The 16459-nt window shown below is 36.5% G+C and overlaps 1 protein-coding gene across 2 annotated transcripts in view; it reads right to left on the reverse strand.

Moving 5' to 3' along the window:
- Positions 1–2823: 2823 nt before the first annotated feature.
- Positions 2824–16459, reverse strand: part of YWHAQ (tyrosine 3-monooxygenase/tryptophan 5-monooxygenase activation protein theta) — a 30563-nt gene continuing 16927 nt past the window's right edge. For both annotated transcript variants that reach the window (XM_081483515.1, XM_081483514.1), the window contains exons 3-6: positions 7540–7663; positions 5590–5753; positions 4860–4955; positions 2824–3902 (exon numbers count right to left, since the gene is read on the reverse strand). In XM_081483515.1, coding sequence (XP_081339641.1) covers positions 3843–3902; positions 4860–4955; positions 5590–5753; positions 7540–7663 — 444 coding nt within the window. In that variant the 3' untranslated portion in view covers positions 2824–3842. The remainder of the gene's footprint in view (positions 3903–4859; positions 4956–5589; positions 5754–7539; positions 7664–16459) is intronic.

Below are 16459 nucleotides of genomic sequence, written 5' to 3' on the forward strand. Positions count from 1 at the left end.
CAGTTGAGCTATTTCAAATCCTAAAAGATGATGCTGTGAAAGTGCTGCACTCAATATGCCAGCAAATTTGGAAAACTCAGCAGTGGTCACAGGACGGGAAAAGGTCAGTTTTCATTCCAATCCCAAAGAAAGGCAATACCAAAGAATGCTAAAAATTCTCCGAGTCAGGCTTCAACAGTACATGAACTGTGAACTTACAGATGTTCAAGCTGGATTTAGAAAAGGCAGAGGAACCAGTGATCAAATTGCCAACATCTGTTGGATCATCAAAAAGGCTAGAGAGTTCCAGAAAAACATCTAATTCTGCTTTACTGACGATGCCCAAGACTTTGACTGTGTCCATCACCACGAACTGTGGAAAATTCTTAAAGAGACAGGAATACCAGACCACCTGACCTGCCTCCTGAGAAATCTGTATGCAGGTCAAGAAGCAACAGTTACAATTGGACATGGAATAGACTGGTTCCAGATCTGGAAAGGAGTACGTCAAGGCTGTATATTGTCACCCTGCTTATTTAACTTACATGTAGAGTACACCGTGAGAAATGCTGGACTGGATGAAGCACCAGCTGGAATCAAGATTGCCAATGGAAAAATCAGTAACCTCAGATATGCAGATGACACCACCCTTATGGCAGAAAACAAAGAAGGACTAAAGAGCCTCTTGATGAAAGTGAAAGAGGAGAGTGAAAAAGTTGGCTTAAAGCTCAACATTCAGAAAACTAAGATCATGACATCTGGTACCATCATTTCATGGCAGATAGATGTGGAAACAGTGACAGACTATTTTGGAGGGCTCCAAAATCACTACAGATGGTGACTGCAGCCATGAAATTAAGACACTTGCTCCTTAGAAGAAAAGTTATGACCAATCTAGACAGCATATTAAAAAGCAGAGACACTACTTTGCCAACAAAGATCCGTCTAGTCAAAGCTATGGTTTTCCCAGTGGTCATGTCTGGATGTGAGAGTTGGGACTATACAGAAAGCTGAGCACCGAAGAATTGATGCTTTTGAACTGTGGTGTTGGAGAAGACTCTTAAGAGTCCCTTGGACTGCAAGGAGATCCAATCAGCCCATCCTAAAGGAAATCAGTCCTGAATAGTCATTGGAAGGACTGATATTGAAGCTGAAACTCCAATACTTTGGTCACCTGATGCAAAGGGCTGACTCATTGGAAAAGACCCTGATGCTGGGAAAGATTGAAGGAAGAAGGGCGACTACAATGCGATAGTTGGATGGCATCACTGACTCAATGGACATGAGTTTGAGGAAACTCCGGGAGTTGGTTTGCTTGCAGTCCATGGAGTCGCAAAGAGTTGGACATGACTGAGCAACTGATCACATTTGTCCTTAAAACAGGCCCTCAAATATTTTTGAATAGTTGCCTTAACTTCATTAAAAAAAAAAAAAACCCATTTAAAAGACTAGAATTCTGATCTTCTCAAATTGTTTTACTATTAGAATTTTTACACTTTAAATGGGCTTCCCTACTTTTCATGGTTTTTAAAAAACTAACAGTCTCTACTCATAAACATTTCAAGTTGTAGACATGAATGCAGTCTCCCAATCCCATTCAAAAAAAAAAAATAATAAGTACTGTTCTTTCCCAACCTAGCTCTAATAATCACGGCTGAATGTTGGAAGAGAAATCCCTAGTGCTTCGATTTTGGATAATCAGCATCAGTATGCAATCCACCCTTCATTATCTCATTATTCTTAAACGACATTTTAAAGGGAAAACTGTCCATTAAAAAGTTCTAACCACTGGGGAATACCCTGGCAGTCCAGTGGTTAGGACTCTGAGCTTCCACTGCACCCGGTGCAGATGAAAACCCTGGTCAGGGAACTAAGATTCCTGCATGCCACGCAGCGTGGCCAAACAGATAAATAAAAATTCTAACTACAAAATGGATGTAACATTTAGATCTTCTGAACTATCCCAGAAAGTAATTATAAAAGTTAAGAAAGCTCAAACGTGGCTTTAAATCCTCCCTGTACCCTGGCTGAGCTCTCTGCAGTATTCTATAAATACCCTCTACACATCTGGAGGTAATACCATAGGCCGGGCCCACTCTTAAAGATGTTCACTTCTTCTGCAGCAAGGAGATAATCTGGGACTAAGCTGCTCTTTAAGAAGGAAGGTACTTTCATAACTCACCAAAGTAGTAGAGTGATTACTTTATTCAGTACTTACAACTTGGTTAGGACTGATAACTGTCCTACTCAATTCTGTCTTTTCATTTTCCCTCATAAAACAAATCAAGTGTAAATGAAACCTTGTTTCATTGTCACAGATTATTTCCTGACTTTAAAATAAATTCTCAGGCCAATACTCAAGACAGGCTAGTATAATAGCCATGGTGATATTATAAAACCAAAATTATTTGGAATTCATCAACAGTATAACTGTTTACAAAGAGAATCATTTGAAAACTAAAGGTACTCGTAAGCTTTTAACATTCTGCTGGAATATCCACTGAAGCATAATTCTACCACCAGCCAAGGCACTCACAATCACTTAATTTTTGCTTGTCTAGTTTTAAAATGCCCACTTTATTTAACAGTTCACTAATATCCTTTACATCTAAGGAAGAGAGTGAATGTCCACAAAACAGATCTGAGGGAACACACCAACTCGGAAGAAACATAATCCAGCTTCACACAGGTCCAGGCTCCCCGAGACAGGTGATCACAACACAGAAAACCAGGCAGCACTGCTCCACTTCACAGAAAAACGGGAAGCAGCAATAAAGGCACAAGGCAGTACACTCATCTGTCCCTTAAAATGTGAGTATGCAACTGTTACAAAGCCAGAGTAAATGGTTTATAAAATGTAATTTTATTTTATGTTACTCTGCTGTTACATAGGGCATAACATTTTCACAAGGCTTTTTTGGGACTACAGTCAATGATTAGCAACATACAATAGTGGTCCAACTCTCTAAATAACAATCACTAGACAAACTGGACACCCTCTCACATGTGCACAAATCTGCATGGAAAAGTACTAATGTTTTAGACTGGACTGTGTGCTTTTTTTCCCCCTTTCTAGTGTATTAAGAAATGACATGCACTTTAATTTGCCAAAAGCAATGCTTGTATTCTGGCAGCAACATGCTACTTCTATTACATAGTAAAGTGAATACCAGAACTACAAAGGCAGGAGGTGTAAGTGAGTTTTTATTGGGAAGGGAAGTTGTCAACTTAAACAGCAGCAAATGAAGAGTGAATAAGGAAACTCCCTGTTGTCACAGATACATAAGACCTCCATCACATATGATACAGGAGGCATTTTAATCTGTGATCCCCCAGCCCCAAAATGTCAAATGCTTTTCCATTCAATCTAATACTTCTGGGTTCCTACTAAAAAGGAATACATTAAGAAGATGGAAAAGCTGCTTACTGAAAGGAAATTTCTGAAGAAGAGTAAGGGAGGGAATGTAGAAATTAAGAAGTTATGTAGAACACTCTTTAATTGTAATTAGCTACATTTTCATATCTTCACAGTAATACAAAACACAGTCACTTGCAGAACTGGTTCAGATTACTTAAATACCAGATACATTTTTAGTCCTCTACATAAGTGTTTGGAAGTTACTTATGTTTGTATGAAATGAAGCTATTAATACTTTTCTACAGCAGTAACTGCACACCAGGAAGGCTAAGACAAACACAAATCAAGGAATGGAGTTTTCCCAAAGCTGCAGTGTGAAAAGACTATAAACAGTTGATTCCATACACATGAATGGGCTTCTTTGCTATAGGAAATCCAAATGGAATAAGGAATGGAGATGAGTAAAAAGGTTTCAAGGGGAAGAAAGATGACACCCTGTATGCACTTAGTTTTCTGCCCCTTCTGCCGCATCACATTCTTCTCCTGCACTGTCTGATGTCCATAACTGGGGAAAAAAAAAAAAAGAAAAATCACATTAAGTTACTATTTCTATATGACAATTATTTCAGGTCCAATTATTATATTAAAATTTAACTGTGAGAGCAGTAAATTATTCAAATACAGACTATGACTAAGATTGGAAGTTATAGTTCTCAAAACCCCAAATATCATCAACTCCTCCCAAAGTGTACTCTAGGAGACCTTTCACTGTACATTTGCAAAGTGATATACACTATCTGAGTACATTTTTAAAGCTTACTGTAATCTCAGTCAAAAAGAAGGTAACTAACATCCTTAGAATTTAATGCTCTCTCAATTCCTGACAGCTAAATGCTATTCTTAAAAAGCATTATTGAAATACAATTTACGAGAGTAATAAGGCCCAAAAATTTTTATCTAGCAGAAGAAAAAGCATCAAAACTGGGGCGAGGGGAGGGGCCACAGGAGAACTACATTTATATTAAAAGGTGAATTCCTTCTTCCACATTTTGTCTAAGATTTTGACATACCAAATTTTCTTGAATCTACAAAAGTTAAGAAAAATTCAACCTGTACTTTTTTCTCCGTTACTTTTTCCTCAATGCCCTTTCTATACAAGAGGTAGGGTGAAAAACTAAAGAAAAAAAACAAATTAAAACAGACAAACTCTCCATATTAACATAATTTATCAACATCTTCATACCAGTGTAACAGTCAATAATGTTAATATTATGAGTTCCTAAAATCTTAGTGTATTTCCTCAGGAAGGTCTTGATAAAATGGCTATTCAACTGCCTACAAAAGAAGAGTTGTCCTATACAAAATACTAACGTGTATTTAACATTTTTGTGCAATTTTTATACATCTGTTTTCTAAGACTAGGTATAGTTCTACTGTAGCTGCCCCGGAAGACAGAGAGCCTGACTAGATATTGACACTTTTGTCCCGAAACAGGAAATACAAATGAGAAGGGGACGCTCACTGTGAGGTTGTCTCTCAGCAGCTGCATGATGAGGGTGCTGTCTTTGTACGAGTCTTCATTCAGTGTGTCGAGTTCTGCAATAGCCTCATCAAAAGCCTGACAAATATCAATATCCATGATGAACAATACTTAACATCAACACAAACTGATACTCTACAATCACAGACCATTTTTATGTAATATATGAACAGCCACCTTACTTTCTATTATCCATTAAAAACAAAACTCAAATCACTTCCTCAGATTCTCAACTTAAGAATTTTTTAGGATGACTTGAAATTTATAAAGATATATATACTCAGTTACACAAGCATTTCTTAGTTCTTTCATAGGACAGACAGCACAGCAACTATGCCCAATATACTTCTTACAAACAGGAACTAGTATTTATTTACCAAAACCACTCTGAATGCATCCATTTTAAAACACTCTGAGGAGTGCAGAGATTCTAGTAATCATACCTGATAGGCATTACTTTCCGACTCTCTACATTTCTTTCATACTTTTTTGATTACTCTGACCAATATGCTCTTTAGACAGATCTTACTGCTTACAACCAAAGCTGGGAGAGTAAGGTAGTGGTAGGTGCTCATGACGGTAAGAAAAAGGAGGAGATAACCAAATAAATGTAGGAGAAATAATACCTGGCAATCCAAGTAAAATGCCTAGAAATTAACATGCTTGCTATCTCAAATAACCTAAGGAAGGTATTTCTGGACACACGTCTTACCGTTTTAGCCAGTGTGCAGGCCAGTTCTGGGTTATTGAGGATCTCATAGTAGAACACAGAAAAGTTAAGAGCCAGCCCCAGCCGGATAGGGTGTGTGGGTTGCATCTCTTTCTTGCTTATATCGAAAGCCTCTTGGTACGCTCCTTGGGAATTATCTATCGTTTCTGTGAAGGGTAAAAAACAAAATAAAAAAGCATGGTACTGAAAATATCCCATCTAGTATACAGTCACACCTTTAACACACGCTACTAGGTTGGTAGAACCAGTCTTCGCTCTGCAGTGTTCTTTTGAAATCACAGTAGCAAACCCAAAACATTATCTTGTACCAGATTATTTAAAAAAAACTAGTTTATAAGGCTGCTTGCTTATACTCAGATTAATTTAAAACAACAACATCAACAACAACATAAGAGCCTCTATTTTTGTGACTCATCTGTAAAAAAATATCTTGGTATCACGATATATTAATGTGAAAGGCAATATAAAAGTGCCAGTATATAGATCACAATTTGATCTGAGTTTGATGACTGGCCTAATAAAAATGTCACCTTCCTGAAAAAAATGTTCAGGAAGTACTACCAACACTAATCTGATTATGTCATATCTTGAAAAGGTTATGTTTTCTGAATGAGGCCACTAGGCCCATTACAAGCTCTAAAAACCCTGACCTAACAGAAATTAAGTTATCCCTTTAGAGCCCGAATATGTGCTTTTTTTTCCTCCTCTGAAACGGCACATTTACTGATCTAAACATAGCTGGTATACCCCTCACACTGAACTAAGGAGCTTACTCTCGGGCACACAAGGAGGTGCTGCAATGAGAGCACTGAAGTGTCTCAGTTTCCAGACTGTAAATACAGACTATTTACAAGTCTCAGACTACTGGAGTGTTCTACGTTTAGGACCAGAAAATCCCAATAAACCAGCAAGGGTTAGATCAGTTAATGCTAGGGCTATGGCCCAGTCTCCAGAAGATATCCCTTGATGAGCTGACATTTAAATGTTCAGTCTGTGCAAACATCTGTCACATCCCAGTTTGCTTATCTTTATGGTAACAGAAATTATACACTGGTAACACAACAGTTTAAGTGTACAGACTCTGTTATAGCAAAGTACAAAAGTTTTCTCTTCCTATCTTCAGTTACACTGATATGGGGGATAGTAAAACTCACATTTACTTAGTAACTCTCTGTAGAAAAGAGGAGAGGAAGCCATAATTACCATTTTCAGGGGCATGCCTTTTTCGGATGGGATAAAATTAGGAACAAAATAAACTAACTGAAAAAAAAATGAGTTACGTGATACTTGTACCTAAAACTTCCTTGATAAATTTAGCAGCAGACACATACACAACATTCTACAGTATACTCAACTACCAATACTCCAGAGACTGGGTTCACTACTAATAAATTCACTTCAGCTTTTTTAACAGTCAAGTTAGGAAATTTGGTTCCTCTTTTCCCTATATCTCTGCTTTCTGTGATAAATTATACACCAGCAGTAATACTCTCAGCTCATTTCTCCTCTGTACCTGGTTACGTGTAATTAGTCAGTGTTATGATCCCTCAAAACAGGTAGTAGAGTTAATAAATTAATACATCAAGCAGAAAAAGTATAACATCCTGTTTTTATAGTATGTATGTAATTTTCAGTTATCTTAAGTTTCAAGATACAAGATGCTGAAGACCACATGACATAACAGAATCACCCAAAGCATATGTAAAGAACTCTGGGGCTAAAAATATGGTGAACCAAATTCTAAAGCCTGAAAGATTACGTTTGTTTTTAATATCTTATCAGATTATAATCAGAGTTTATGAATTTTTCATAAAGAGCACATAATGTAAATTCATGACTGTATTTTCATTTTTGAGAACACAAGATAACATTACAAACTTATTCTCCCTTCCTTTTATATTTTAGCTTTACCCATAAACCGAATCCACTTACGCTTCCGATCATCACCACAAGCAACTTCAGCAAGGTACCGGAAGTAATCTCCCTTCATTTTCAGATAGAAGACCTTACTCTCCGGATTAGTTGCATTGGCTATTAAATACTTATCCAACAATTCCTAAAAGAAATAAGTTACAACATTAGGCACTAGTAAAAACAACTGCCACAGTAATCCACACCATACCACCCCGGACTGGAAGCATGGCTAGAAAGCAGGGGTCAGGTGGTTGTCATTAGTTGAATGCTTTGGGATCACAAGTCATAATGGTAAAGCCAGATTCCATCAAACACTAATTAGAAAGAGCCTGTCTGTCTACTCATCCATTCATTTAAGCAAGCACTTCCTGATACTTGGGCTTCCCTTGTGGCTCAGCTGGTAAAGAATCTGCCTGCAATGAGGGAGACCTGGGTTCGATCCCTGAGTTGGGAAGAGCCCCTGGAGAAGCGAAAGGCTACCCACTCCAGTATTCTGGCCTACAGAATTCCATGGACTGTATAGTCTATGGGATCGCAAAGAGTCGGACACGACTGAGCAACCTTCACTTTCACTTTCCTGATACTTGTTGGGTGCTAGGCACTCTACTTGTCCAGAGGGGATATAAAGATAAAGTCCCTGCCCTCAAAGAGTCCACAGTCTAATAAGAAAAGAAGTGAGTACACCATTAACAGTGCAACTCTGTAAGAGGCTATGGAAGCACAGAGGGAAAGTCTGGCTCTACTGCAGATGGCCATTGTTAAGACAGGCTTTCCTGGAGACGGGGTGTCTGACTTGTCAAGAAGTTACAGAGGGAATGCAGCAGTTAGAAAACAAGGATGTGCGATCATTTTAGAGTGGGGAAATAAAATGTTTAAGACATTGAGTTTGAAGAAGACTACAGACCCAGAACAAGTAAGTCATTATGGCTTAGAGCAGGGCTACACAGTGTCCTCTGCACAGTCATGTCCCTCATGTGAAACTATTTTTTTAAGTTAGGTTAATATTTAAGTATGTCTTTTTTCCCCTCATTTTGTACCAAGAAATGTCCACTTGATCCAATGAGCCAGTGCCTCTCAAACTGAGGTATTTGCACAAGGTGCATCTAGAAGTATTAAAAAGTCGCAAAAAACAAACATGATATATACCTTCTTGGACTATCAATTTTACTTGATGTTAAGTAATTTAAAAATCTTTCTGTAATAAAAAATATTATAGAGAATAAAATTATTTTAGAAATTTTAAAATAGTAACACATCTCATAGATTTGTTTTGGGAGTAAAATCAACAAATAGATACTGAAGAAGTAAAAAATGGCTTAGAAAATATATCTTTAATTCAAGAAACTTCCTGTTTATCCGAATAACAAGCGCCTAAACAAAATGCAGTGATTACATGCATGTTATCTTAAAGGAAATAAAAACATTTTAAATCTTTAAATTTAATGAAAAATATGTTTAGGTTAAAAAAATATATTTTAAAAGGGTCTGAAGCTCAAGGGAAGTTAAACTTAGGATTACAGTTAAATTACCTAATGAAGCCCCATAACCATCTACATTATAAAAGCGGCAACTATCAAAAGTGTGGCTTACATCTGGAAAGCCGCTGGGCCAAGTCCAAAGCAACAGAAGGGCCACACCCAAACACTAAAGTCAACTGAAACTAAATGTTGCTTCTGAATTGAAGGCTCATGTTATAAGCGTTTTCTGCTGCTGGTCATCACCAATACAATTTCAATGGTACTGAAACAAACTTGAGAAAAAACTCTTTCCAGAATTGTACAAAATCATACTACTATAACTTATTCCTCGAATGCCATTTTCACATATCATGGATGACTTTTAACTTTAAAACTACATCTATGGAACACTGGAATTTAGGGGTTATTTTTTTTGATGGGGGTACAATGGTAAGACAGCCACAAAAAAGTTCTCTTAAGTTTCTAAATCTCAAACTGACTCAGTCATCACTAACTTAAAAAAAAAGTAAACCAAGAGTAGATTCTGAGAAGCAGTATCAAACAATGCCAACACAGTATTTCTACTGTGGGAACCAACACTGCTGCTTGCATCTGAACTAAGGAACCACATGTAAAATGAAGCGCCTCTCACTTTTCTCTTTCTTCAAGTGAGATTCCACAGAGGATCTCCAAAACAGTGCCAGCTCTGGAAAACACAGTATTTACAATCAAAAAAAGAAAAAAAGAAAGCTACTAGGAACATTGAAGACCTAGATCTCTATGACTAAGTGTGGCAAAAATGTGGGAGCAGGGGCTCAGAAAAGCCTGACTGGAATGAGGACGTGGGGGGATGAGAGAGAAATGTGACTCTAGCTCTCATCACCCCTCCCTCACTTGAGCCAAGGTGGGAGTGCTCATGAGGACTGTCTTACTGGCACACTGGCCTTCCAAGGATTCAGAAAGCTGCTAAACAGCTACTGCGTTAGTGGTTACACAGCCACTTACTAAGCGAACTGTACACTCTTCCCTTCTAAAATGATTAACTTTGATCACTAGTTTGCATATAGCCATTACGTACGATTTACAGTGTTGGCTTTTATTAAGTGACTTGTGCATTACTTCCATCCTGGAGTTCAGCCAGGTCATGGTTCTTTGTTAGATGCCACTAGCTCTCTGTGAAGGAAACAACAGGTACAGAATAACTCTCTTTCCACCTGCTGTCAGCAGTAGCCATGCAGATTTTAGCCTAATTAAAAGACATTGGATTCTGCTTCATGTCTTACCAAAATGATCATGGCTGTATCAGGTATTATGCATACTAGTTATTCATTATTAATACCACATAGAATAAAGGCTAAAAATACTTATGGTATATAGCATAGGTGTACATTTTTTTGTAAAAAAAAAAAAAATTAAATTATAAAAAAACTCAGTACAGGTTAGACAGTAAAAACCAAAATGACAAGTGACTCCCTGGAATAAGAAAATCGTCCTAGATAAGGTCATTGGTAAAAAGTCAGTAGAGAGGAAGTGAATCAATTTTTAACATTAATGTATTTAAAAGTCCCTTGCACTAATTTGTCCTGTCATTACGCTTGTCAATAAAACAGGTGATCCCCTTTTAACTCTTCAACCAGCAAATTTTACGATCCTGGGAGGCTTGGAGAGCTAAATGGGGGTTCCCTCCAGGGCTGAGTGTCACTTGACCAAGAGGCAGAACCAAGAAGTACATGCTTTTTTGAGAGACATGTGACTAAGTCAGTGCACTTACTACCCCAAATTACAGGATGCACTAGAAACAGAACATTCTAGACCAAAGAAACTCAAATATGAGCAAAAGTCAGAGGAAAAAATTTAAGCCATTATTACAGAAGTCGTTTCAGGAGACACTAACAGACTTTAGAATAAGCTTAATCTCAGAAAAATAGGATGGGAACAATAATAAAGAGGATTATATCATAAAAGTGGTAAAGAACCACTCAAGAAATGAAAACTGTCAAGAAATAAGTGATGCAAATTTAGTACAGTAACTAATTCCTCAACCCCATATCTTAGAGAAAAGGTTAGGAATAACAAAACTCCAATACTATCTCTAGGAGTGAATTATTTTTACATACAATAGTCCAACCATCACTTCAATAACTTTTCCAAAGTAATTCACTAGGCTTTAGTGGTTAATAGTCTGTGGCATTCAACAAATATTTTTATCTTAAATTTACTTATAAGTGATTTATTTTATAGACAAAATAAAACATATTCCTCATTATATAGTTTATACTTTACATACCAAACTGATTTTTTCAGAGAGCAAATAACTAATTAAGAATCTTAAAATACAAACAAAATAAAAAAATGTTCTAAGGAGTTTCAATTTCCTATCAGCTTACTGAAATTCATTAAATGAAACACTACTAATATGTTCAATTTCTAACTTCAGGGTATATATAGTAGTCACTATTTGTATATTTTTAGCAGCACGTTATCACAAAAGATTACATTATTCATTTAACAAATATCTAAGTGTTTAATATGTGCCAAGCTGTATCTTAACCACTCTTGTATATGTTATTTTTATAGAGAGAACCATTATGATAAATTTTACAAATGAATAAAATCACTGAGGAATCAAGAAACTTACACAAAGCCATATAATTAATTAGATGGGACCAGAATCTGAAAATAAAACTAGCATTCTAAGCACTACCCTATAAACAATGGAGCATATCTAACAGAGATAAGGCTTTGGCCTTAAGTTATTCAATTAGTAAAGCAAACAAAAGAATTAATATAGTATATAGAGCAACATAACTGTTCAACAAATGGAACATTTATCTAAGCTATTTGTCTAAACATTTATCTAAAGCTATTTTTTAATAACATCCCAACTTCAAGAATTATATACAGTATAAAGAACCACTGACATGTAGGAAGAATAAAGTCTCTAGAAAAAACTCTATTAGGTTTAACTCCAAGAGACCAAAATCAAAGTAAAATTCAATACTCAAGAAGGAAGTCATATTTCATCCAGGAAGTTCTATTGGATTTTATAAACAGGCAGAGAGCATGGAGGAAGAAGACATTTCCAAGGCCCATGTCATAGGAAAAGGCACAACTGTACAAACAGGTAGAAAGTCACTTGAAGATGGTAAAATCTTCTTAAAACAAAAAGTAGAAAAAATTGCCCAAGATACCAAAAGTACATTTTAAAAAGGGATCAAACTTCACAATATTCATCATAAATTACACCTGAACCTCAGTGGAACAAATGCTGAACCAAAAACCTGGTTTTCCATCTAGAACAAGTTCCTTAATTTCTTCTATAAAATAATCAAAATATTTTCTAGTTTCAATAATCTATGCTAATTCTAAGGTACTAAATCAAAGGAGCAACCTGTTAAGTAGAGCAACTTCCAGATAAAAATGTTTCCTTAATATTTTTCATTCACAAAATTCTGTAAATACAGTATGTTAAACATTTAGCACATTGTCTACCACACAGTAAGATTCATTATTTGTTAAATGAACATTAACCATGACATAGCAACATGGTTATGAAATGGATGCAACAGTGGAAAAAAAAAAAAGTCACATATACTACAGGGCTTAAAATGGCACAGGGCTTTTCTTGAATTATTTTTCTAATTCTCTATTTTTATCAAAGTAATAATGTACAATTGTTAATTAACCAGCATTCTTTTTTTTTTTTTTAATTTATTTCACTGCGCCCAGGTCTCAGTTGCAGCATGTGGGATCTAGTTCCCTGACAAGGGATCAAACCCAGCATCCCTGCATTGGGAGTGTAGAGTCTTAACCACTGGACCACCAGGGAAGTCCCCTAACCAGCATTCTAAATTTTTTTTTTTTTTAAGTCCTTCCCATTCTTTTCTCTGTTTAACTCCTTCAATAAATCTGTGTGTGTGAAAAATCATGATCCCATACTAATATATCCACAATTCCAATTCAACCTCACAGGATTCTTCTTTGCCTACTTGTATCTTCACACAAAGTAAGACTCTGGTTTCCATTAAAATAATATGTAATACATGTCATCACCTAAAACTCAAAAGTGAAAAATAAATTCTCTCCCCCTTCCCTGGATCCTGAGACAGCCAGTTCTTCCCCTCCCAAGGTAACCATCACCATCATTTTCTTATACGTTCTTCCAAATATTTTATACATTTTAAGTTCACATACATTCCCGTTCTCATGTTAGTCTACTATGTACATTGTTCTACTCCTTGCCTTTTCCATGTAATAATCCCTCTGAGATCATTCCCTATTCACGTTTACAACTGGTTCATTCTATAATATATAATAATACTGAAGAGCACTGTGTATGCCTACTATATGGGCATATCGTAATTATCTAGTCTCCTCTGATGAACATTTAAGTTGCTTCCCATCTGGTGATATTTCCAACAATGTACCAAATGTACACTTGATCTTTGGAAGATAGATGTTTAAGTGTCCTTCCTTGGGCAATTTTAATTTACATCCCCACTAGCAATGTATGAGTGTTCCAATTTCTCAGCATCCTTCTGAACCCAGGGTATTATCAAACATTTTTTATCTTTTCCAATCTAATAAGGAAAAAAATCTTACTATAATTTTCCATAATCCAAGGCACCCACGCAAGTTCCATAAGAAATACTACATCCAAATCTTTTAAAATAACAACTAACCAAGGAACAGATACACCATGAGGAGAGATCAACAGACAAACAGATGGTTAGTACCCAAGAACTTAAATGAAACAGTGTGCATTAAAACATATGAAAAATGTTTAAAGACTCTTAAAAAATCCTTTAAGGATATATATTTTAGTATTTACAGATTAAATGGATGATGGCTTCAAAGTAATGGATGTGTGTCTGCTGGAGATATAAACAAAACTTATAATTGCCAGGGCAGGGTAATGGTACATGGGGAGTTATTACAACATGCTCTTTATTTTTGTTAAGTTTGAATTTTTTCTCGATTAAAACAACCAAAAATATTGGAGAGGAAAAAAAAGAAAAAGAAGTCCAAAGATAGGATACAATAATTCAAAACCATAATTCAAAAAGAATACATGCAGCCCAATGTTTACTGCAGCACTATTTACAATAACCAGAACATGGAAGCAACCTCAATGTCCATCAACAGAGGAAAGGATAAAGAAGTGGTACATGTGTACAACGGAGTATTACTCAGGCATAAAAAGGAATGAAATTGTGCCACTTGCAGAGATGTAGATGGATCTAGAGACTGTCATACAGAGTGAAGTAAGTCAGGAAGAGAAAAACAAATATCATCTAACACTGCTTATATATGAAATCTAGAAAAATCATACAGATCAATTTATTTGCAAAGCAGAAATAGAGACCCAGGCGTATGAATACCAAGGAGGGAAGGGAAGGTAGGATGAATTGGGAGATTGGGATTAACATATATACACTGCTGCTGCTGCTGTTATTCACTTCAGTCGTGTCTGACTCTGTGCGACCCTAGGGACTATAGCCCACCAGGCTCCTCTCTAGGCAACAATATCGGAGTGGGTTGTCATGCCCTCCTCCAGGGGATGTTCCTGACCCAAGGATCGAACCCAAGTCTCCTGCACTGCAGGCAGATTCTTTACCGCTGAGCCACCAGGGAAGCCCCACATATACACTCCCATATATAACACAGATAACTAATGAGAACCGACTGTACAGCACTGAGAATCCTACTCAGTGCTCTGTGGTGGCCTAAGTGGGAAGGAAATCCCAAACAGAGGGGACGTATGCATATGTAAAGCTGATTCATTTTGCTGTATAGCTGAAATACACACAACATTTTAAAACAACTGTACTTCAATTTTAAAAAAAGAAAAGTATCTTGGAGATGGGGAGAGAATTTTTTAAATTAAAAAAAGGACTTCTCTCTCTGGTGGTCCAGTGGATAAGAATCTGCCTGCCAATGCAGGGGACATGGGTTTGATCCATGGTTTATGTAGATTCCACATGCCTCGGGTAAGTAAGCCCATGTGCCACAACTACTGAACCCTTGCCCAGAGCCTGTGCTCATCAACAAGAGAAGCCCCTGCAATGAGAAGCCCGTGTACTGCAACAAAGAGCAGCCCCCGCTAACCGAAACAAGAGAAAAGCCCAAGCAGCGACGAAGACCCAGTGCAACCAAAATAAATTATTTTTTAAAAAAGCAGTAAAAGAGAAGGCATGTTTGAAGAAACCCCTCAGAACGCAAAACAAAGAACCAGCAAGATGAAAAAATGTGGATAAGTCAAAAAGATGCAAGATAATATGCAACAGGAATTCCAGGAGAAATTAGAATGAGGAAGAAATGTTACATAGAGATAACAGCTGAGATTCTTCCAGTTACTAGTATAAATAATCTTCAAAGTGGAAAAGCACACTAAATCTCAAACAAAATAAAACAAAAATGACTTCATATGTAGACCAGCATGGCAACATTGAGGAATGTCAAAGACAAGAAAATTCTTAAAAGCAACCAGAGAAATGACACATTACCTATAAGGAAAGAAGCAACAGTATGGCTGACAAATTGATTTTTCATGAGAAAACAATCAAGTATCTTAAAAATGAGGAGAAAAACAACTGTCAGCTAAAATTTCATAACCAATTAAAATACCATATAAAAGCAAGTGCAAAATGAATGTTTCCAGACAAAGACAGAAGTTCCCGCTTAGACCTTAACTGAAGAACCCCTTTAGAGTTAGAAAGAAAGTAATGGAACAAGAGAAGTCACCAAGTAGAGTAATACAGTAACTAAAATATGTACTTTAGAGTTAACTGGAGAATTCCTGGTCATAATCTATGAAAACAACTCTTCCAAATCTGCAACACAGACTCATTACAAGATGCTGAATAACAACACGTATGTGACACCTCATGTTTGCAGAGGACAGTATTTCAGATTATTGAGAAGGTCAAAATTTATTCCATATTAAGTATGTGCAGAGGATTGAGTTGGCTATTAAGGACATGTGCTTTCCAATCCTCTTTTAGAAGATTACCTAAATTTTTAAGGATAGTTAATGTGTTCCCATTCTTTAATCCAACAAGTGTCTGGCTTTAAGACTACACTTTGTATTATCATAGTTCAATTGGCTACTAGGAGGAAATATTTCACTAGGATAACCATGGATCTCAAACATTTCAACATCTCACTATCTATTTTAAGGTAACTGACAAGATGTGGATTCATTTTAGATATTTACTGGCAGGAATTTAACCAATATTTATATGCTAATGCTCACAAGTCTGATTTTTATCTAGCTAGGTAGTTTACTTCTGTAGCTCCTACCTTATTTTACTATAGTTAATGACAATCCCCACTCTGCAGCTTGTTGTGAAGACTGAATGACTCAATACAAATTACTTAGAATACTGCTTGGTACACAAACCTCCATCACCACACTCTACCATCCAAGTCTCTTAAGCACCAGGCAGAGTGCTCCTATGTGTATTTATGGACACTGAGAT

This window comes from Giraffa tippelskirchi, chromosome 4 (assembly GCF_054371585.1).
Source record: "Giraffa tippelskirchi isolate mGirTip1 chromosome 4, T2T-mGirTip1v1.2.pri, whole genome shotgun sequence".
NCBI classification, from domain to species: Eukaryota; Metazoa; Chordata; class Mammalia; order Artiodactyla; family Giraffidae; genus Giraffa; species Giraffa tippelskirchi.